Consider the following 23,180-nt stretch of genomic DNA (forward strand, 5'->3'; position numbering starts at 1 on the left):
ACTTTATATTAACTCTCTGCTAGACAGTCGCGTATATTCTCGTAATGCTTCGGGACATAGGCGGTGGTATACCGCTTCGGTTACGCTGTCACGAGTCATTTCTTACAAGGGGAAAGGAAGGGTGAAATCACAGGGAAGGTTATTTATTGGAGTGAAGCGAGGAGGCTTCTGCACGCTGAATCTTTCTTTCACTGCATATTGCTGAATTTTTTTACCATCCTCATAATCAACACCTCGAATTTCCCCCTCTTTTTGCAACTCCCTGGGGAAAAATATTACATGAAAAGAAACAGCCGAACCGCGTCGTACACAGAGATATCGAAGTTTGGAAACTTTTGCAGATATTTTGAAAAAGAGATTCCACCAGGGTTACAATTTTGAATTATGCTCAGGGTCAATAATTTCCCGCTCGCTTTCCTACCTTCAAAACGACAGTTCTAGGGTCCGGGCAATGAATCGTATACGTCGAGAGGCTGTCTCTATATGCGAGTATTATGGGATCAGCCCGAAATTCCAAACGCTGCACGAAAAGGAGGGAGCTGGAGGACCACGGAAAGATAAGTGGAAGATAGGCTTTGCCTGATAATTCTTGAGCTTTATCGTTCCGGTGTAGGAACGCAGTTTTATCCATTCGATCGGACCTGGGTATTGTCCCCGTTTTTTCGTTTCGCAAGAACATCCAGAGGATAGGTGACCATAAAATTTTTCAACCTGGGAAGTCGATAACTGTAAATTTCACCGGATTGATCGCGGGTTGGCCATAAAGTCGATCGTCACTTACGCGCCTATACTCGTACACTTATATACAACGAAGGGGACAAAGCTCGGCCCGGAACGGACCGAGGAAAAGATTCCGATTCGAGAAAAATTTTGCCAGGTCCTTGAGGGTGGAGATATCAGGGAAACAAGCACTTCTTGTATACGGCAAGCCGGTGATCAACTGACAAACCACTTGAATTTACACATTCGAAACACTCTCGCACCCGAAATTAGTTGCCAGTATACGAGTTACTATGGAAAAACAGAAGAGACTCGGCTTTTGTCAAAAATAAGACCAAGATATTTGGAAAAATTCGTTGATTCAAAATTATACGATCCGTTGATTCCGTACAAAAGATGGTATGCTTCAGGAAAACCTGAGTTTTAATTCTTATCACCAAATCGGTCTATCGTTTTGAGAGACTCTTAGTAATTAATCCAAAAAATATATACACGACTAGGTAGACAAGGCTGATTTTGATTCGCATACCGGACATCTTTCGACCGAACCTTCTAGAAAAAGGTTGTCGTCTTGGCTAAATGTCGCTAAAACGTCGGTAAGGGAATCTGTAACCAGAACCGGCCTCGTCGTCTACCAACTTACACGTATAATGCAATATTTTCTCCGTCCAGCAAGGTTAAAAGTTACCTCGTTAGCCGGCTCCCCCCCAATAATTTCCAACAATCTATAATCCGGCAGCTGGCCCTCGGTATCAACGTGCGTTATCTCGATCGGCAAGGTGGGGAATGGCTGCACCATCTCAACACGTGATTCACAGGCATGTGGGGGAAGGCAAAGGAGCGGTAATTACGGGGTATCTTACTGCAGCTAGGTTGATAACGGGTACCCGGAAAGTCAAAGGGGTAGACAATGCCGACGAAATGGGGTAACGCAGTCCTCCCTCAGCCACGGTCGCATACACAAGAGTTTCACCGCCTCAGGGACGGACGTGCGCTCGCAATTAACGGTCGGGAAAAGTGTGCAGTAAGACCGGCGCTGCTGGCGTGGAAATAAGAGGGGTGCAATGTCTGCCGTTGCCAGCGCGTTGCGGGAGTCCTTGGGATCGGTTATTTGTCAGGGACACCGAGCGGAGGGTGAACCGCAGGATTCTCTCGTATTCCGGAAGAGCGGCTTAGTCATCGGCGAGTCCATTGTGCGAGAGTAAGTGCATCGCGATGTATCGCGCATCGTTGAGTGTTTCATCGCTAATCCGGGCCTCCTTGGATTGCGAACGTTGAAAGTTTTTTTTTTTTTTCTTGGATTTTTCTTTTTTCAGGGATTCTAATCGGACAAGTGGCTCACGGATTTCGGAGAAAATTTCGAGCCATTGAAATTCGTTTGCTTTTTACATCGTGAATCAGCAAACTCGACTTATTCTAGACAGAGTAGAACGATGCGAGATAGAAACACAGTTATTCTCTTCTCTTAATTTGACGAAACGGTAGATCTGAGCATTGTATTAACTGGTGATGCTGAAATTACTGAAGCTACTATATCGTAGAGATATTTTTTTGCTCCATTCGGGAAATCGAGATCAGATAGTGAGAGATCAATGACAAGTAACAGCTTACAGGAAACTGCATTGAATTTATCTCACAGTGTACTCAGAGAAATTTTTAGTTCCGTTTACCGCTCAGTTCTTCACTATTTTAATTTTTTACCACAATAGAAAAATATAGTTATAGGTACAAAGTGAAAATTAGTTTTGTAGCTGTTCCAGAGATTCTAGTATCTGTTACTATTCTTTCTCATTATGATCACTCTTACTATATTTTCTTGTAACTGTTGCAAAAATTTAATTCTTGGGCAATAATAAATTGATGTTAAAGCCTCGTTCAACTAAAAAAGTAGAGCAAACCGAACAAACTGATGTTGCATTGCAATTGCCAAAAAAGGATCGACGATAGCGCAAAATGGTTACGTGTACCTCATTTTTCCTAATTCCAACGATATTCAAACAGTTTCTTTAACGATACCTGTCGTACTGAATTTTTCTAGTTACTGTAAGAAATGAAATTTTTCTCAGTGTGGATGTTGCGACCATTCGAAAATTTGACCTGCACTTGCGGGCCAATTTCGAACCTCAATTTCCTAAGAATCCCTGAAAGAGCTGGGATGACCAAGAGCGCCGAAAGTGGCTGCACGTAACATCCGTGATCGTTGTTCCATGCGCAAAACGCAGAACCCATGACGAAAAGGAAGGGGATGGGCGTGTTTGTCCGTAGAAAAGTTTCAAGTGTGACTACTCCTTCAGTTTCCTTCGGTACGCAGGCCGAGGGTTGAAACTGGCGAAGGCTGATGGGAGACCAGGGCTTGCAGAGAGTTGCAGGGAGTTGGGCGGTAATACGCAAAAGGGAGGCGTCAAGTGTTAACACAGCCAGGAGTGCCCCGGCGGATGCTTGACGGCTGGTTCCCCCGGCTTTCTGCATACCTCCACATCCTCACTACCCCGCATCGCAGGTGCCTCTGTGCAGAGCCACTGGCACCAACACAAATCGGCGCGTCTATATAGCGCTTCCACACGTTCCTCTCGGTTTAATTCTTTGAAGCTCTTCAGGGCGTGTGGCGATGAGCGAGCACCCCCGGATGTGCGGGATAAACTGCTTTCTTTAATCGTCGTCCGCTGCATCTGCTTATAACGCACTTAAGTGCACAGAGTCGAGCTGGCTGCAGGAAGTATAAAAGCTAGGAGGTGAAAGCTGTAGGTGTACCTACGCTGGAAAGTGATTAAACAAATTTCATTCCATTCGGTTCGTATTCCTTCGAACTTACAGGGTAGGTATGAAATGCGTTAGGTAAGCACTGCCGGATAAAATGCTTCGATAGATCCATTTGAAATGAAAAATGGAAAATCATCGTACATCATACATCATACGTACATCATACATAGTATTAAAGTTTGAAACCAAATTTTGGATGTTCGGATGTTCGGATGTTCAGAAAGTGACGTCACCCAAAATCTTTTTTCTCTTGACGTCATCGATCTATAGTAATCGTCGACGACGAAAATCAGCTAGTCGAATTCCTCAGTCCGGAAACAACCGCGCAGTAGAGAGGACGTATGAGAATCGCACTCCGCGGATTTCGAGTACCAGGTTTTTCAGCTCTTGGATCCTGCGCTCCAGGACCGCTACCTGGTGAAACACGATTTCCAGGACAAGCGCTCCGCAGTTCCTGCGCTCCACGTCCGCTACCTGGTAACTTTTGACCTTCAGGACTAATTTTCCGTAGTTCTGGCTGTCCAGGTCCTTGACCTGGTGAATTTTGATTTTTACCGAGTAATTTTCTGTGATTCCTGCGCTCCAGGTCCGCTACCTGGTACAACTCGACTTCCAGGAGAAACGGACTAACATTTATTACCCATTGAACAATCCTCAAACAGCGAGGGCGTGAGGTATCTGGTAAATCTCGTATCATCTAGTAAAACACTGACCATGAGTAAGCGAGCGCAGCGAGCGCACGAAACCAAAAACCAGCTGCACTAGGCATCTGACCTCGAGCGAGCTTTAGCAAGCGTGGGTTTTAAAGCTAGTAGGTATTTAAAATGGTTTATAAAATGCAAAATGGTTTACATAATGAGATCGTTTTTATATCTAATCTTCAATACAACATACGTCGATTATCTTTTTGTTTCCCTCTCTTTCACTTTATGTATGCAGTATTCGCTTTGAGGATCAGCTGCTTCTCGAACGTGTCATCATTCATGCTTCTTCTGGGTCGCATGATCATAGAACCGTAGTAAAACGATCGTTCGACTGGCGCAGATGACGGCAAAGGTGTACTGTGCTTGACACTGCTGGGTAAAATGGTTCAATAGATCCATTTAATATGAAAAATGGAAAATGCTTTTCAAAAACGTAAATTTAAATGGGTGAATGTAAATGGTTACTTTGAAAACATTTAAAATGTTAAGTCCATGATATCATTTACATTATAAATGCTTATTTTAAATGAAACCATTTTAAATATTAGCCAACGTCGCAGGCAATCGATCGATCCCAAAGGTAAAAGGCAAGGACTGCGTTTCATGCGTGCTTGTTTTACACCGAACGCGACGCAACGCATTTTTAGGGGTGTCGAAAGCTTTTTGAAGAGATAACGGCGCGAGCGGATAAATTGGAAAGCGGGAAAATTTGCCGTGTCGAAATGCTTGACCTCCCGCAAAATCAGCAATATGTATTCCGCGGGGCTCGATCCTTGTTCTCCGAGTTCTCATCCGCCTGCAGAGGACAGCCCCCGCCTTTCATGATTTGTTTCATCCCCGCCCGGCCTCGATGGGGCATGAATAGATATTTCCGTTTATATACACACACGCAGACGGGGTGTAAATGCTCAACTTTGTTTATATGCATGTGCGCATTGTGCGAAGGTATAATGTTTGTGTGTACAAAGTCGAGGCGTGAGCATATATTCCCAAGTCGCCTCTCCGCCATTCAATAAATCGAGATTTCCGTAGAAAGCTCGGCTTGATAGTGTGAATTGAAATGTCTGCAGTGCGCGTATAACGAAGCCTGTAGAATCGTATATTTGTATGTACATCCGTATACCCGTTGTGGGTGTATAAATTTATGCAATGAATACCTACATGCATAGATGGTAGGTATGTACATCCGCGCAAATGTTTATGAACCGTAAAGCCAATGACGCTTAAAGATTTATCCGGCGTACAGTCGGGGGAAAAAATAAACGCAAGAAGAAGAAGAATAAGAGAAACAAGCGACTAAAATCGATGAAGATATAACAGAAACTTGTAAAGTCAAACTTTAGCAGATTATCGCAAACGCTCTCTCCCTCACAAAATTACGTCGACGTGAAACAAGTGATTTTATGAGTTTTTGTAATTTTTGAAAAAATCCTAAGGGTGAGGTTGGTTTTTTCTGTTACGTTTTTTTGGTCGCTGTAACCTTTTTGCCCTTGAATAGGTTTTCCGGAGACTATTTCGCCTAATTTGGACCTGAGGAACTCAAAAAATACAGTGAAAACATCGCAGGATCAATCACGAAGAAAATGCGAGAAGATTTCTCGGTATTCCGGCTGTATCTTTTTGAATGAGCTTGGAATTAACATTCCATCGCGTTGACTTCACGTAGGGCATAATTAATTACATCGTAACGATAATTTATTTAATTACAATAAATAGAAATTATTATTCGTGTATCACAATTCGGGTATTTTTCTGAGTGTCTATCGAAGAAATCCGTCTCATTTAAATTCGGAGAAAAGTGAGAAACTGCCAATTCTATAAATTAAAGAAAGTTCACCTCCTGCGGAGAAATATATGATAAAGGCAGTTGTTGCGTTATAAAAAGCGTACGGCTAATCTTTTCTGTAGAATTGTATAGATCCGACGCATTCATAAATCAAAGAATTTATCGCTGCCGATTCCGTAATATATTTTCAGACATTTCAGGGAGCTTTCTTTGAGAAATTTGAAATCTTTTTTCCCCTGAACACACGGCGGGTATGATATACAAATATAGATCAAGTATTTTTGCGAATACTTTGTGACGAAACCATTTCCAGGCGAGCAGGAAAATATCGCGCAAACCCGAATTTGCAGCTTCCGCGAAAAGATCCGGACCTGCCGGACTTGGGCTTTCGTACACCGGGTACATTCGCAATTTTGCACGTCCGTCAGAAACGCCGGGAATTTCGACGTCTTCGCTAAAACTCGGCGACGGCTCGGATTCGCAAATTGCTGCACGTGTGCACGTGGAACTTTTCGCCCGCACACGCACCCTCAAAGCCGAGGTTTCACGGGGCGGCGAAAGCCGGGGCTCAGTGTTTGCATGCGGTTTCTGTTATTTGTTCGAACTATCCAATCGCCCCGGGCGTCCCGCGTTCTCCCCTAATTTATTTCCACCCCTTGTATGCGTGCCTACGACTTGCGGAGCTTTCGCTCGCCGCTCAAGTTCACCCGTGGATTTTGATTGGTCTAATTTTTAACAAAAACTGCGTCGAGGGTTGCGATTCAGGGGGGTAAACGTATGCACGAGTAGAACAAGACGGGCGAATTTTGGTAATTTATATCTCGACAACAAGTTATTCAATTTGATTGGGGTTTTTTGTATTTGAAAGTATGTAAATCGGTTTCATTTATTTCTTTTTTTACTATGAGATCAATCAATAGAAAGATTTTTTATGCACAATAACGTCAATCGTTTTGCTCGTTGACACGTTTTACGACACCTAGGATATATCGAAGACGGATCAACCGATTCATTTAGAATTTGGAGAAAGTATTCTTGGCTAGTTTATCTTTTTTCCCACGTACGAGATTTTTTTCCCCCCGCAAAATGGCGATCATTTAACATTGAAATTCGATTTTTCGTAAAGAATTTCAGTGTTCTTTAATTTAATCATCAAACAAAAATATGATAGTTAAAAAAATAGAATCATGGTAAGTAGATACTTTACTATCCAAGAATATTATATCCAACCTCAAAGTAAGTTGACTGATTGTTGGCCGATTTTGAGGTAACGTTGGTTATAATTTGCCAAAATGTACCCATTTTCTTGGCCGTCCACTCGTATGTAAAATCCCTTAAGCTTCATCTGCGTTTGCGTTTCCTCAATTTTTCCAAGTCGTAATTTTCGCAATCTAATCATCGCCGCGCGAAACTCGAGAAAGGTTCTAAACGTCTCCATCATGGCAGACCAAGGTGAGCAACGCGGACGAACAATACCTGCTGGAATTAATAAGCGGCAATCAAGTCGAGGGAGAACAATTCGTCGAAATGGCAGGCTCATCCCCTTCTTACTACAGAATCATCCCTCTTCAACTTAGAATCCCCCTTCCTTCCTCTCTCTGAGGGGCTGTGCCCTAGTTCCAAATTCTTGCAGGGTTCAAGGGCGCGGTTTTCGCCATCAACACTCCAACTTACTATCGTGGCAAAGTCTTCTTTTGCCGAACAATGTAGGTACACGCGATTTCAGCCTTTTTCAATCAGTCCTTTGCACAGTCACGCGACCATTCAAGGTATCGAGGTTGTATTCTCATCCGATACGTGCCGATAAAGTTGTTGCGTTCCCATATTTTTTTTTCAATTCTATCCACAGACTTGCTCCGCTTTCAGATTCGTTCGACCGTTTTCCGGATATTGAAACGGGCCTTCATCCTGATTGTCATTACATATATTCTCGGTCCAGTTGATCGGTATCTCCCTCTAGGTTGCGGCTTTCGACGTCCCACTCTGACCCTTCGATTTTGCCCAGCTGCTTCTTTTCCGTATAAATAAAACATTGCGAAAAAAAAGTTTTATCTTTTGACTTTTTCTCCTTCTTTCTTACCTTTGTTTATCCTTCGGGGGATTCTACCGTTCTTCTTATAAACCGGAAATCCACCACGGAATCCTGAGCTTCTGAGAAATCTGCCTAAGAAGTAAGAGCGCTACGTCTCGCGGTATTAGAAAGGCACCGTTTCGACAAGGGATGAATATTTTAGTCTCCTCCAAGTTCTCGCGGTGGAGGTTAACTCGTCTTCGGGACAAAGTCAGGTTTCGATATCCGCTCGACGTCAATCTCTTGCATTATTACAGATCGGAGACGCAAAAAAATTTCACCCCTTTTTTTTATACCTCCCGGTTTGTCATGCTTCTCAAAATGCCATGTACATACAATACGGTTATCGGTTTCTCCTTTTTTTTCCATTGAAAACGGTGGCTCTCAAATTTTCTTTCGCGTTATATAGGATCTCGTTTTAACCACACATTCAACTAGACTGTCTTTGGCCACAACCCTTCCACCTTTGTGACATCATTTTTTATTATATTTTTTTCATCATTTCGTCCACGATACTTTCCCGACAATGGCACTTGACCGTGCCCCTCTCCAATGAGAGCACCTTCCTCGATGGGATGGAAGGCTGCAGAGCAGGGGGGCAGCTATATTGTACGAATCGCATCGTTCTTCCCTTCTTTCGACGAAAGGACTCTTTGAGCTCCTCCCGGAGTAGGAAAACTTATTTCTCCCGTAGCTTTTCCACCGCGTCTGCCTTCCTGCAACTCGCGGCTTTCCATTTCCGCCTCACCCCCGACCTTTGCCTCAGCTTCTTATATCTCTTTGGCCTCCGTTCTGTTTATTCGCATCTTGTCATTTCGCTTGGCTAACTTTGTTATACAATTAATTTAATGAATAATTCTCAACGCGAGCGGCACACGCTGCCATATCGGTGAACCCTCGTTCAAACTTTCGGGCGAATATATCGTCGAGATTAATTTACGAGAAGGTGGAAAATCGGGCCTGTTGAGTATACGGAAAACCGGGAAGAATCGGAATGTTCTCCAGGCCGTGGAATTTCCAAGATCGAGGCAGGCAAGCCGCTAACAATTCCGAAAACGATTCGCGAGGTTTCGTTGCATTTGCATGATGCCAAAAGTCCCGACCAACGAACGAGTCGGGCGTATTTTAACCCCCTTCACCCCCCCCGCCAAACCGAACACCTCGTCGACCTTATTCATGCGACCTCTGACATTCTTCACCGGTTGAATTCTCGTACGATACGCGAAGGCGAATGATTCTCACGTTTTTACTTGTCGTTCCTTAAGTAATTCGATTCCAATACCCCCGCGACAAGAGGGGCTCGACTTTCACGGTGCCTACATTTTTTTGTTGCCGTCTCATGACATAACATTCGAGAGTAAGAAAGTTTCACATTTTTATTCATAACGCTGTCAGTCAAAATCTTAGAACATCGTTTTTCTCACACGAGTTAAATTTTAAACGGGGAAAAATACGAGGACCTCCTATTTGTTCGTGGGAAAAAATCTTCGATATTATAATTCGCATTCTTTGACAAAAATTTTTGCACAAGATTGCAGGTCAGTTGCGCTCAATGTTACTTTCTCAATTCGCAATAACGGTGATGAATTTCCAAGCTTTTGGTGGTCACCGTGAAATCCGTCTACCAGGCCGGAAGACAAATGACCTACGTATTCGGGAGGCAAGTTTATCTCGAGAGACGTCCCCATGGGTACAGCCTTTTCATTGACCAAGCACGTATATACTTGCCTCGACGTATGAGACTCTATTGAGTTAAGTCAAAATGATCAAACCAGTTATCAAGCTAATATTCAACAATACGCGATGACCGTACATACAATAATTATTACCCGATTTCTCTTGGTTCAATTTACCGAAGAGGCCGGCACCGATGCGGGGGATAATCGAGACTAACTTTTAAAAATCACAAACCCATCGATCAGTTCACCGTGAAAAATTCAACTGAAAACCTACCTTTGCTCAAGCTGATATTACTTAGAGTCGAAGAGGGTAAAATCAATCGTCACGATTTCACGTCCAGTTGAAAGGGAGAAGAAAGTTTTCCCAAGATCAATAATTAATAGCCAGATAATGAGATCATCCGGAATTATTTCATCGAGCGATGATGAAGTCGAGTTTTCCTATCGAAGCCGCCCTCAAGGGACATAGAAGGCAAAAATAATGACTATGTATGAGGACTTTGATAGCATGCGCATAGAAGGACGTAGGTGCGCTAGGATATTTGCATAGCTACCTTCTTACGCCTCGGCAAGGTGTGGGTGTATATTCAAGCGGAGCATACATAGGCTGTAAGAAGCCTCCCTAAGGAGCCGTCTTTTGTCGGACGGTTCTTGTGTTCCTTTCGCCCCCGTATATCGATCCCTTATTCCCTGCTCCTTCCTCGACTGTAGTATAAGCTCGTGCCCGACAATCCCCTCCTTCTTCAGCCGACTGGCGCTTGGCTCGAGTCTCTCGCTCCCTCCGCATTGCATTCGCGACCCAACGACGGGTGTTCTCAATGTAGCGCCTCGGAAATGACGGTGGAAATTGAAAAAGGATGGAAACTTGGCCGGTCCGGGATGCTTGCGAACGTTTGTACCGATCAACGCTGACATTGCGACGTCAAGCGAGCCCAGGAATCAAGTTGGGCCAAGTTGCAGGTCTTCGTGCACTGATTTTAGAGTCAAGGTCTTCAACGGTGAGTGAATAGCTGATTGCTATTAATGGTCAATTATCTGAGTGGAAAGTGTAACCAGAGGGCTGTTGTCTTATAGGGATTTTTACTTCCTCGCTTGGTGCTCCAGCTTTCGGTGTTGTTCATAAGCCCCGGAAAGGTTTATCGGGAGGCCGTTCGTAGCAGCGGAGAAGAAAGTTTCAAGATATAATAATAAGAAAAAGCCGGTCCGACCGGGGCAAGCTTTAATAATAACAGTTCGAAACTCAGCTTCTCCATAAGCTTCGAAAACGCGATGATATCGAGCCGACGGGCCTGCAGTACGGCAGGATTCCGCAATATTGAATCGGGTTTACACCTAGGGCTCAACTTTATTTCGCCCTCCAACTGATAGGTGAAAAGTCGAATATATACGTATATCCGGCAAAACGTTGCTCCTGCGAACCTCGGCGAAGTCTAGGAAAACCGTTTAAAACTTTTAACCCGAGGCGAAATTAAAAGACGCCCAAGGTGAACAGTTTCAGTCTGTTACAGAGAGTTCCTCTCATCGCGGGACAGAATCTCGAGAAGCTTTACAGGGTTTAAAAGTTGAATGAATCTACTCGGAAGACTCTCCGCTTTAAGACATCTTTTAGCCTGTTTCAGTTAGGCTCAGATCCGATCTTTTCCAACTCTGTAATTACCAGTGGCGATGACCACGTTGAAGACGGAAATTAGTTCTCAGTTTCTTCTCTCGCAGTGATAATTCATTGGGCAATGGATCGACCGGCTTCTGTCCTCACGCACAAGCGTAAAGTCCTTTTAAACTCGTCATTGTGCCGGTCGTCAGCGTGTAACGTACACACATACGGGGAAGGTGCACTTTATGGCATTAATAATGAAATGCGCTGAATACTAAATGGTTAAGTCACATCTCAGCCCCTCTAACGCTGCAAGGTTCGCCCGGATTCCAGCCTGAATAATCCATGGACACCCTACCATGCACCGGCGCACCCCTTCCCAGCATTCATGATCGAAATGTCTAAACTTGAAACGCTGTTACCGACAGAGTAAGTCACTGTCCGATGTCACGGACACTGCCGGTGACTTATTCAAATTTGCGTTGTTCGCTATGCGGTTGACTCGAATTGACGAGAATATAGAAAAGAGCCGAGGATTCCTTTCGCGGCAAGAGCGAATTACCAGAATAATATCCAACGAGGGTATAATCGTGGAAAATGGATACCTTGTCCGCTTTGACGAGGGGATGGTGAGTGAAACGTTCTAACGATTCGTCGAACTCGAAGTAACTCGGAGTGAAGTAGCGAGAACGCGTCAAGTTCCAAATTCAACAATCGGACGGAATCGCGATGCCTGTATAACAAAAAGTAATACAGCAACGGACGAGGCGAAGGTATTACAGCTGGTTGTAGAGAAGGCTAGAGAGAGTAATCGTCCCCCGCTTCCGATGATTTTCGACCGTCTCTCTTCACGCTCCTCGTATTTCCGTAAAACGTTGCGATGTCGTCGTCAGTTGGTCGTTACGGGAAAAACGAACGTTTGAAACGGTCCTCGTATACGGTAAGGAAATTTTCAACACTCATCAGCGCGCGAATCCCAAAATTCTCTCCATGAAGTTCAAGCACTCCGATTTCTCAACCTCGTTTCGAACCACACTCGTTCTCAATTACCCAAAAAAATCGCACGACCCGTACAAATAGACGTCCGGTTTCTCGAGCTCAATTCCCTTTTTCAAATAATTTTTCATTCGAGTCCAAGCGAGGTTGGCGACGAGAATGGTTCCATGGTTGTGGAAAAATTGTACATTCTCCTTAAAGGAGAACTCTCGCAAGATTATGCGTCACGGAGGTTGAATCTAACCGTTCGGTTCTTTTACCTCACCATTTTTCAACTCCCGACGATGGATAAATGGAGTTTGAACGAACACCCAAAGTTGTAAAAGTTACTCTACATTTTGTACCTAGAAACAGCTACCCTAATTACCTGCAGGTATTGTCAAATGTACCTGGGTACAAAAAAAGGACTTTTATTACCAGTTACTTTGGAGAGTCGACGACGAACCTCGAAAAGCGTAACGTTTTCCCCAATAAGACACTGTTGTCAGACTGACATGACTTGCCCCCGGCGTGGTACGCTTGTTTACTTATTTGTCAGCAGCTTTTCGTTGCGGGGAAGAGACGAGCCCAAGATGTATAGAAACAGTTTCAGAAACGGATTGCAAACAGCCCGAGGATCAGTCAAGTTAAGAGATAAGAGATGAACTGCAGAAATGAATACACGGATTATGTCAGATCGGCACACACAAGATTGGAGTGATTGTAAAACAGAACTAATCCTGCTGAAATTAGTCCACACAGCCTGAGTAACGATTTGAAAAGATTCCATTCGCGGCTCGAAAACCTCTCGCAAGTTAATTGCCAATTACCGATACCTTGCTCGGGATATGGAAAGTGTGTCAAACGTCAGACGTACGTCGGACACAATCTCCCGACGATTCATCATCGCATCTCAAGCAGATTTATCATACAGCGATAGGCGTTCCGTTGACACATTCGCGACAAAGACGATCCTCGTCTACTTTCTTATGCAGCAACGTTCTCGAACTTCAACTCTTATTGTATAAACCTTCACAGGTCAGATGCAGTCGACGTTAGATTGACGCGGTACCCTTTGACCCCCAGCTGGGTCGTGCAGAGCGTAATTTCTGCACAAGATGCTGAATATGACGTGAGAAGAAAATCTACGAGATCACGATCAAAGTTTTGCGAAAGATTTAAAATCGGTTGCAGCGGTTAGGAACTCTCGGTTTTTTCCAATCGTTCATGTTTTCGTTTTGCAATATTACGACACTTACCCGACGTGTGATTCTTGGTGACAGTGTCGGGGTGATATTAGAGTATCGTTGCTTCGGTGAGAGGGCTGAAATGTGCGGGGAGTATATTTTTTTTCCATTATCCTTCGAGCGCGCTTCGAGCGCAGCATAATGCGGGGACTGACGGGGGTTGTTTTGAAACCATCGTGAATCATGGTGTTATACACGACAAGACGCAAGCTACTTCCCCCCCCCCCCCCCCCCCCCACCTCCCCACCCCTATCGCTCTCTCTCTTTCTCTCTATGTGTATTTCTCTCCCTCTGGGGCTTGGGGGAAGACTCGAGGCAGCTCGCGATGATTAGGAGCGATTAATAGAAGGTACCTGCAGACCCAGGCGCGTCCTCATCAATAGCTGAATAACCGAACGCGGAGAACATCGGAGATTCCACGATAAGAAGGAAATTCGTGAAATATTGAAGCTATTTTCGGTCTCATGAATAATCATCCGGATTGTTTAAGGTTTTCTTTTTTACCCTCTTTTTCTTCTCTTCTTTCTTTTGTAAAATATGAGAAATCTTCAATTAACGTCTGCTTCATATTCCCTGATCTCCTTGCCCAGGGGGATGGCTTGAAAAGGGGCTGAATCGTTTATGTTTCTGTAGATTTTATAAATATTGAGGGAATTTCATTGCGAATCAATTGCGGTGAGCGCGGAACAAAATGGACCTGTTTTGTTATGCAAAAAAGCTGTTTTAATTGGACTTGGCCGCATTGCACTTTATAAATTTGACCCTAAAAGTTAAAAAAAAGAATCCATTCCTCGTCTTCGATGTAATATTCAGCTCACATTTGTGCAAGAGAAGAAATTATTGATTTCAACGCGAGAATTATGACGTTGTCGAATCGTCATGGTTATACGCGATAAGTTTCTAAAACATTCCTGAACACGATTCTCAAAGTATAGTCCGTACGTAAAATGACACAAAAAGTGTCAACGTTAGACAAAGATAAACGTTTCGAGCTTTAAAAAATTCGGGGATGTCTTAACCGTTGTTCCACATATATTATATCTTTGATGACAAAAAAATCGTATCATTCAAACACCCTGCGGCACGACGAGCATATTATTTGTAGCCAAGAAAGGAGAAGCAGAGCGATCGAATAGGCTGAAAATCGTTCTCCCGTAGAGTATTTTCATTCGAAATTGGCTGATTTTTTTGGGGCAGAGCAATTCGTGTCGCGTGCAGTTTCGCAACGCTTAGCACGGAGTCGAACCCTGACGGGGGTTCCGGGGTTTTACCCACCGGACTCGGCGCGCCACCACCCTCGACACCGAGACACCAAGACACCTTACAGGCCTGCAGTGGGGTTGATACTGCGAGGGGTTGTTGCGTGCGCACCCCGACAGCCACATAATCGAACGGGGAGCGCCGCTGGCCGTGTCAGCTCCGCTTCGAGTCGCGAGTGCCTCGACGGAAACGCGAACGTGAAATATTCGGCTCGGGGAGCGTGCGGGATAAAATATAAAAACAAATAAACTGGTGCGAATAAGAAAAGATGAAAATTAATCTAGCGCCCCGCGATCCGAGGGTGCCGATTACCCCGAGGCAGCCGCGTCGGAGATGACTCCGTTTTATTTCCCTAATGTTGTTCCGAGTTATTGTTTTACAATGGCGTCGGAGCGTGGAGATCGCGGCTCGAGTGTCTCTGATCAGCGAGGTGTGCATGTAGTGCTGTTTAGTGCCCTCGGAAATTAATGCAACGGACGAGGCTGCATCCTAGTGCGGCGGGTTGAATTCGCGAAAGATTTGTTAAGCCTGCACGGACTGTCCCAGTGCCGGGATTTTTTGGTGCTAATTTCCCGGGGGAAATTTCAGTCACTGTACACCAGGTACTCGTTACGCGATTTTTCGTTTTTTAAACTTCTTTGCCTCTTTTACAGCGCCGGGAACACACTATTCGTACACGGGTGAAAAATCAAGTACGATACGTATAGAGCGTGCAATATGAAAATAAAGAAAAGACATTCCGTGAAGAAAAAGGATAGATTAAAATTGTCGAAAAATGAATTGTGACTCGGGCGCGAATCTTCGCTACGACAGAAACCGACTTTCATCCTACGTGACATCCGATACCCGTTATTACCAGTGTGACAATTCCGCTGGGAAGATTGGCCGATTGTCAAAGTAGTAAATTTCGCGAAAGTGATAAATTAAATTCGACGAATCAGCCTGCTGAAAATAAAAAAAAGAAAAACAAAACGAAGAAGAAGACAAAGACGAAGGGGAAGCGGAAAAAGTAGTAAAAGGTGACGAGAAACGTGTTCGAGCGATGGAAGTGAGGAAAGAATACTGAGTTACACCGAGTCGTGGTTCCGGTTCGTGGTTTAGCAGTGCTGCATCCGACATGCAGGGCAAGGAGAGTCCTGTCGGGCCCAACACCCAGGAGGCCCAGCAATACGTTGGGCCTTACCGCCTGGAAAAAACGCTGGGAAAGGGACAGACGGGTTGGTATATTTCAGCGCGATAAAGAACGTATCGAACGATTCGTCGGAACCAAGTTGAAACTCGTCGCCAAAATGCTCGGACAAGTTCTTCCTTCCAAATGTCCTTCCCACTCGTATTTGAAGTGAAGGATCTCGGAACGGCCATTCAAAATTTTACGGTAAAACTACCTTTCAAATCGGACTAGCGACCGATTTGGCGGGGTCAGTAAGTAATTGGCTTCGTCAAGGTCGCTCGACCGGCGAACACCGTTCAATTACCACTGAGTGACCCTGCGGCGATGCCAGTAGACACAGTCGGACTCGAATCCGGCGAGTTTCGGCTTGCCAGCAGGAGTTTTGCCTCGCGCTTCTGCTACCCCCGATTTTCCAAAAAGTTTTTCTTCTCTTCGCTAACAGCATTTGGAACAAGTTCTGGCCATTAGAAGCGCCAATCAAAATAGAACAGAACTACTTAGGACAGCTGCCTCAGCAAAAAGTCTGGTTTAGTAGGTTGTTGCTCGGTCTCCTAACTCAGATTTTTTACCAACACAAGTTATCTTTCGGTATTTTCCTCGTTTTCCGAGAAGAAAGAGAGATCTTTCGGTTGTGCCGTATTTACAAGTCGTCGCTGACGTAATTTCTGGAGTTGAACATATAACCGTGAAGATTTTCACCTGCGTAATAAGTGGAAATACGTGTATGAACATATATATTATAACACGGTGTTAAAGAAGCGACCAAGACAGGCAGAAATTAAAACATGAGCAAAATGCGTTTAATAGCGATACGTGTTTTCGGTTTCAAGTATGAAACAGGACTGTTTTTAGAATAATGTTGGTTGACGCAGCGACATTATTCATTTTATAGCATACGAGAGCTCTTACAAGTCTTTTATCTATGAAGACTACCAGATGATTAGAAAGGGGAGCGAAACTGGTGATTCTACCCTTTGTAACAATATTACACCAGCGGTAAATCATTCTCATCGTAGCATTTTTTGCTTTTCACCACACCGAGGGCGCTTTCAAACGCGGTGTGATGGAGTCGAAGACCGAATAACTTATCACTGATGAGTGGAAAAAGGAAAACCGGAGTTTCACAGTAGCGGGCGTTAAAGATTTATCTCGATTCACACTTTGCAACGGTAAAGAATAGAATATTGATTGAAGTTCGCGTCGAAGAAGCTGACTAGAATTGACCTTAGAATCTCGGAAAGATCAGCGTATAAAAAGTGATTGAAAAACCAAAGTCCAACGTTTCACGCATTTACTCGTATACTCGTATAATTCACCTGTCCGTAATTAAACGTACTAAATTATATCCACGCATTTTCAGCACCGTATATAAGAGTCTTAAGTCGTTAATCTCGATTAAAACACCCTGTTTATAAATTACTTAATTTTTCGAGGGTGTGCTGCAATTTCCGGGCGGGAGAACAAACGACCTTCAAATTTCGCCCTCTCTTAGTGCCGCCAAGGTGTTCCCCAACGCGAGGTGATAGGGATATAATTGTGAAAAATGTCTCCTACTCTTCGTCTTTGCTTTCAACAACAATTCTCTCAAATGGTAATTTACTCGACATGATGCGAAGCGCAGATTCATAGCGTAGAGTGGTCTCAACTACGGTAACACGGCCATTTTCCACTTGATGGATCGAAAGAATGCAGAAGCTCGTGGTTTAAACCGTATCCCATGACTTCTCGCCGACAAATAGGACCGGAAGCTCCACCACGCAGTACAAAAATAATGTTCTGTAGATAATATATTTTCAAGCAGTTCGGTAAACCCCATCCGTTTTATGCCCCGTCACACCATCGCGGACAATTCGACTTCTTCGATATTACAATCAAGTCACTCGGTGTATTGTTACTTTTATTGCGGCGCAAAGACGCGGCCAGAAAGGATGCCGAGAGTCGAAAAAAGGAAAAATAATTCTTCTCTGGCTTATCGATTAAGGAGTGAAACAAGTCCATCGTTAAAACTAGTACGAGACTCGTCAATTCCGTCGGTACAAGCTGCCACGGCAGCCGGAACACTCTGCAAACGCCATAAAACTCTTCTCGTCGACAGAGCGTCAACTCGGTCATAGGATGAAGACGTCAAGTTCCTCGGTATTAAATGAGGGAGGTTACTATCAGTGCAGATGTATCGGGTTTGGAAACCTAAGTTCCAGTTACGGCCATATTCATTGTGTGGAGTCTGCGATTGTGGTAGAAAATGGTTGGACGGGGTACTTTGATCTATGTGAACACTGATTTTCAAACAACAGAATGTGGCCAGTGTTGAAAACTTTTGCTCAAAGCTCTCTCGAAGTCGGACTCCAGTCACGAATCGAGTGATCGAAGAGATTAACTGCTGTGAGATTAATAAATACAGCGTTTTACGAAGATGGGCCACAAACGGTACCATAGCCACAAATGTCGCAACTACCCTACAACTGTTTCGCGTATCCTGCGCATCCGGCAGCTCGTATTACACAGGAAATCGGACCATTAAACTGAACCGACTTTAGCAGCGGGTGGAAACGGCAAATCTCGGCTTGAGATGGGCACGTTAAGGGATGCGAACGAAACTCCGTATATGGTCGGGCGCAAATTGGCCTTTTAAACTGGCACCCGCATTGAACAGATCGCGAACCATTCCAGCTACGAAAGGTGGTTCCTGCCAGATGGAGCCCTTCGCAGGACTGACAATCACGAATGGTTTCAGGGCAGGAATGCGTGCAACGGCGCGACTTTTGGAATCGGAGAATTTCCCGGCTTGACAATTTTCAATTTCACCTAAAGCTCCGAACGTGCACTACCGTTAAAGTATGAAAATAATTGAACAGCCCGAGGTTCGTGAGTCGAAGGGAACAATAGTCGAGGGCCCGAAACGCGGGGAGATGGTGGAAGATAAAGCAGGTAAAAACAAATTACCTTCGGGGTAGAAACACGAGTCGTGCCTTTGAGACCATGTTTGAGACGGATATCTCGGGGGCAAACGGGGATGCTTGTCAGGGGTGTAACAGATGTAGGCATCTCGGGCTGCTGGATCGACGCAGCTGTGGAAAAGTGGATGAAGGATGGAAATGCCTTTCTCGGGGAATACGCGACGGTGTAATTTCTGTGTAGGCGCCCTTGGAAGTGTGCGTGTTCTCCAATATCGGACTTGGATCGTGCAGGTCTATCTTTGAATCCGAATCCGAGTCCGCGTTTCGCGAATCGCTGTAGTCGCTGAAGCGACGCCACGCGTGATGCGGGTTTAAAATGGATCAGCCGGCGGAAGCACGCGTTTTCCTAGGGTTTCCTGTATGCCATCTCTTCAATTTCTCGAACGGTGGGCCACGCTCTTCGAGTAATACGCGCAATACCGATGCTAATGCCTTTCGATACGGACGACTTAACGATTAACCCTTCGTTCTTACTCCGCGTACGACACCCTGTACGTGAGTTGCCGAAGCCCCGCGATGTTCCCTTCCACCTTTGCTCAACTTGCCTCTCACCCTGTACAACCGCTTGTCAGCACTGCATTTTTTCAGCTCAGTCGTTGCTGCAGAAATGGGCAAAAGTTATCCGTGTTACAGAAAGTGTGTCAGTCTCTGGATTTATATAATCTCGAGCCAGATTCGCTCAGTCGGACAAACGAATTTATGACCCGCGATCGGTGGTGTAAAGTTTGAAAATTCGTTCTCCAACTTGGAGAAGGGGGCCTGAGACTGTCGTTAGAATACTTGGCTCGGATTTGTAACTGTAAAATGGTCGAAAGTGCCTGATTTACGAGATTGGTTTGATAAGCATTTTTTCGATTTACTGCATCTGATATTGACAATGGACGGACCACAATTTTTCGCGTTTTCATTAATCACACTGGTCACTTTCAACAACGGACGAAACACGCATCGTTTCCGTTTCTCGTACACAAGTTTTTTTAATCATTCAGCAATTAAAGGGTATTACCAACCTCCTCTGAGCATCAATCGATTATTTCATTTGTAATTTATAAATTTTTGTTTTCTTGAGGGTATATTCGCTGAAACTTGTTAGTCGATTATCCTCAATCGCAGCTACCTTGAGAGGCTGTTCGCCACACTGCGAGAATCACGCCAAGTACCCATTTATACGTCGAAAATACTTGATTAATTTTGCCTCTGCACACTCGATAGTATCAGTTGTTTAAACATGTATACGTGAGTTTCATGCAGATACGACCAACACCTGATACTGACAGTGTTAAGTCTTTGGTAGAGGAAAGAGAGGAGAGGAATTTAACTCTCGTAAGAAGAAAAAGATATCTACGTGCGTTTTAAAGTTGAGATATTTGTCAGTGTTAGATTCCAGCTGACTTGACACGAATGCGGAAATGACAATTGCGCCAGGAGAATAATTACATAGAGCGACGATATCGCCTGCGGCGGCAGTTGTAGTTTTATTGCTCTGAACACACGAAAGATGTCTGCTAGAAGTCAACCCGCGTCACCACGGCTGGAACGGTTCATCAAAATTCCCCAACATTTGAAAACGCCACAATTTTGCCTCGTGAGATAGACGCAAAGTAATGGATACGTTGGTCCTTTCCCCAGCCTTTGTCGACCCTCATATCTTTCGATTCTAGTATGAGCGTTTGTTTTTTTACCTTATGTTCTAGAATTTTTTTTAGCAAAATTTATCATCAATTTTGGGATCCGAGTTTTTATGGTAGATAATATATAATTTGAACCATCTTCTAAAAAAATTTATTGCGAAATATTACAAAATGTCGATTGTAGGCACAGCAGCGTAGATGATGTGTTTTTTGATGTTTGACGTGATTTTTGAAGTTATAGTCGTCCTGAGCCGAAAATTCAAAAGGATTATAAAAGTTTATGGGTATGGATATGGTACGAACTACAGTCAAGTCAATATTTCAAAAATCCACAAATTCGCATAGCCTTAAAGTTTAACTCTCACGTTTTCACGTTTTTTTTGGACACAATATTGCCCCTTAAATAATTTCCATCGAATCAAATGAAAATACTATACTTGGGACCATAGTCTAATAATCCTTTTGAATTTACTCCTTAAGACACCTGGAACTTCAAAAATGACGTCAAACAGCAAAAATCAAACTTTTTACGCTAAATGCCTACAGCCACCGGTTTGTAATATTTTGCAACAAATTTTATATTACTTATATAGTTCAAATTCTGTATAATTGACCACAGAAAACCGAATCCTGAAAGTCGTTATAGGTTTTGAGAAAAAAATTCTAGAAAATGAGGTAAAAATACAAGCACTCAAACTAGAATCCCTTCTTAAACGAATAAAAAGAAAGAAAGAAAGTGAAAAAAAAAGAAATAAATAACGTCGCAAGGAATTTTTCCGGGAAGAGAACCTCTCGAATTTCGGAGATTATCGTGGATATTCCGGAATCCCGACGCATCCGCGTATATTAAACCGCGTTTTTTTGTCATCCCCTGCTATTCACGTCGTCCGGAATGTCTACTTCCCGATTCGTATTCCCGGCTTATTCGTCGGGCAGGCAGAGACAGGAAATCAATGGACAGACTCGGAGAAACGCCGTGACCCTCGGATCGCAGTTCGTCGTCGTTTTCTGAGCCTGTTTATATTAAACTGCGCTAATTTCGCTCGGGGGTAAAACGACACGGAATTGAACGCGTGGCGTTCAATCCCCAGGATCACGATAATTTCTTCGAAAATCGATGAGCTCAATTTTTACCCGGTGATCCAGTTCACCTCTGCAGGGATCGTATAACACGTACGTGTACGCCGAGATATTACACACACGTAGGTATGTGTGTGTACATATCGGCTGTGTTTACCGAAGGACGTTTTTCCCCGCGGGAATTCAGGTCAGGAACGTGTGTACGCCTATATTTCGATTCTCCGTATGTCCGTATATTCACCCCAGATCCACAGTGTATAGCCATTCGCAGGCGGATATTCTACCGGAGAGATGAAATTAATGAACAGACTAGAAAACGAGTTCCTTCGTTCCTCGTCGCAGCGTTTTTTCACGCCTATAATAGCCAATCTGCTTACCTGTAGAACCTATTCCGTTATTGTTCGACAACTTTTTCTTAATTTTAATGATTCCACAAACTAATCCTCTGGATGCAGGGAATTGGCTTCTCGAAATTCCAACTGTGCCATGGTAAAGAAAAAGGATGAACGTTAAACCGTCGATTAAACGATCGAACTACATTTTTGCTCACGAAATTGTTATTGCTGACAAAAACACATCCTTTTCGAATACTGCCAGACAAATGCGCTGTGAATTTTTATTGACTATGATTTGGTGTCAACCTAACACTATTTGATATTGAACTTCCGAATTGACAACAAAAATTCTTCTGTACGATAATTCCAGACTGGCCAGTTTTGATTTACCTTAACGACGCCATTTATCGTAATACGTGAAAATAGATTCACAGTTAGGAATCTTCAATCTTGTGCGGTTGAAAAAAATTATCCACCATACCGAGAGATCCTCCGTCCGATACCATTGAAGAATCGTTAATTTTTCAAAATATTTTTTAAGCAGCTTGACGAAGGTAACGAGTCACTGCTTGGAAGTATTTTGGTCATAGATTTAGCCTCGAATATTGCCTCTGTAATTCGGATGACATCTCCTTGTATTTCAAAAATCTGAACGACCAAAGAGACGTTTCTTGGCATCTAAGTATGTAAAGTGGGCACATGGGAAGATGATGCACCTACATGTATCTGGATACGAGTGAGAAATCGATGGAGAAACGAGCTCCTCCCGCCCACCTCGAATATCGGAGTGGAATATTTGCGATTGCGAATGGGAAATAGGTGTAGGAAGGTATTCGGCTTTATACGAGAAACGGAACGCGGCCTCGGTACTCGTTTGGCCGAATGCCGATCGTTCGGAGGGAGTTTTTCAGCTGTGAATCGGACACTCGATATCCCTTTCGGATACGTCACCGTGTTGCGTTTTCACCACCTAAAATCCCGGCGGGATGCAGGGAGGAATGGATACGAGCGAATTTGGAAAATTCTAGGACGAAGCCGGGGCGATTTCAACGATGCCGCAATTACTTTGCCCTGGCGAATTTCGGGCTCGGTTAGCCTTTTTCCTTAGCGGATACGCGGAATTATGGAAAATCTGCCTCGTTCACGGTCTGAATTACCCGTACATATACTTAGAGCGAATTTGCCTCTTGGAGGAATATTCCAGAGGTAA

General features: G+C 44.0%; 1 protein-coding gene across 3 annotated transcripts in view; it reads left to right on the top strand.

Moving 5' to 3' along the window:
- The first annotated feature begins 14,948 nt into the window (after window positions 1-14,948).
- Window positions 14,949-23,180, top strand: part of LOC124303285 (serine/threonine-protein kinase BRSK2) — a 31,232-nt gene continuing 23,000 nt past the window's right edge. For all 3 annotated transcript variants that reach the window (XM_046760327.1, XM_046760329.1, XM_046760328.1), the window contains exon 1: window positions 14,949-16,013. In XM_046760327.1, coding sequence (XP_046616283.1) covers window positions 15,914-16,013 — 100 coding nt within the window. In that variant the 5' untranslated portion in view covers window positions 14,949-15,913. The remainder of the gene's footprint in view (window positions 16,014-23,180) is intronic.

This window comes from Neodiprion virginianus, chromosome 4 (genome assembly GCF_021901495.1).
Source record: "Neodiprion virginianus isolate iyNeoVirg1 chromosome 4, iyNeoVirg1.1, whole genome shotgun sequence".
Lineage (NCBI taxonomy): Eukaryota > Metazoa > Arthropoda > Insecta > Hymenoptera > Diprionidae > Neodiprion > Neodiprion virginianus.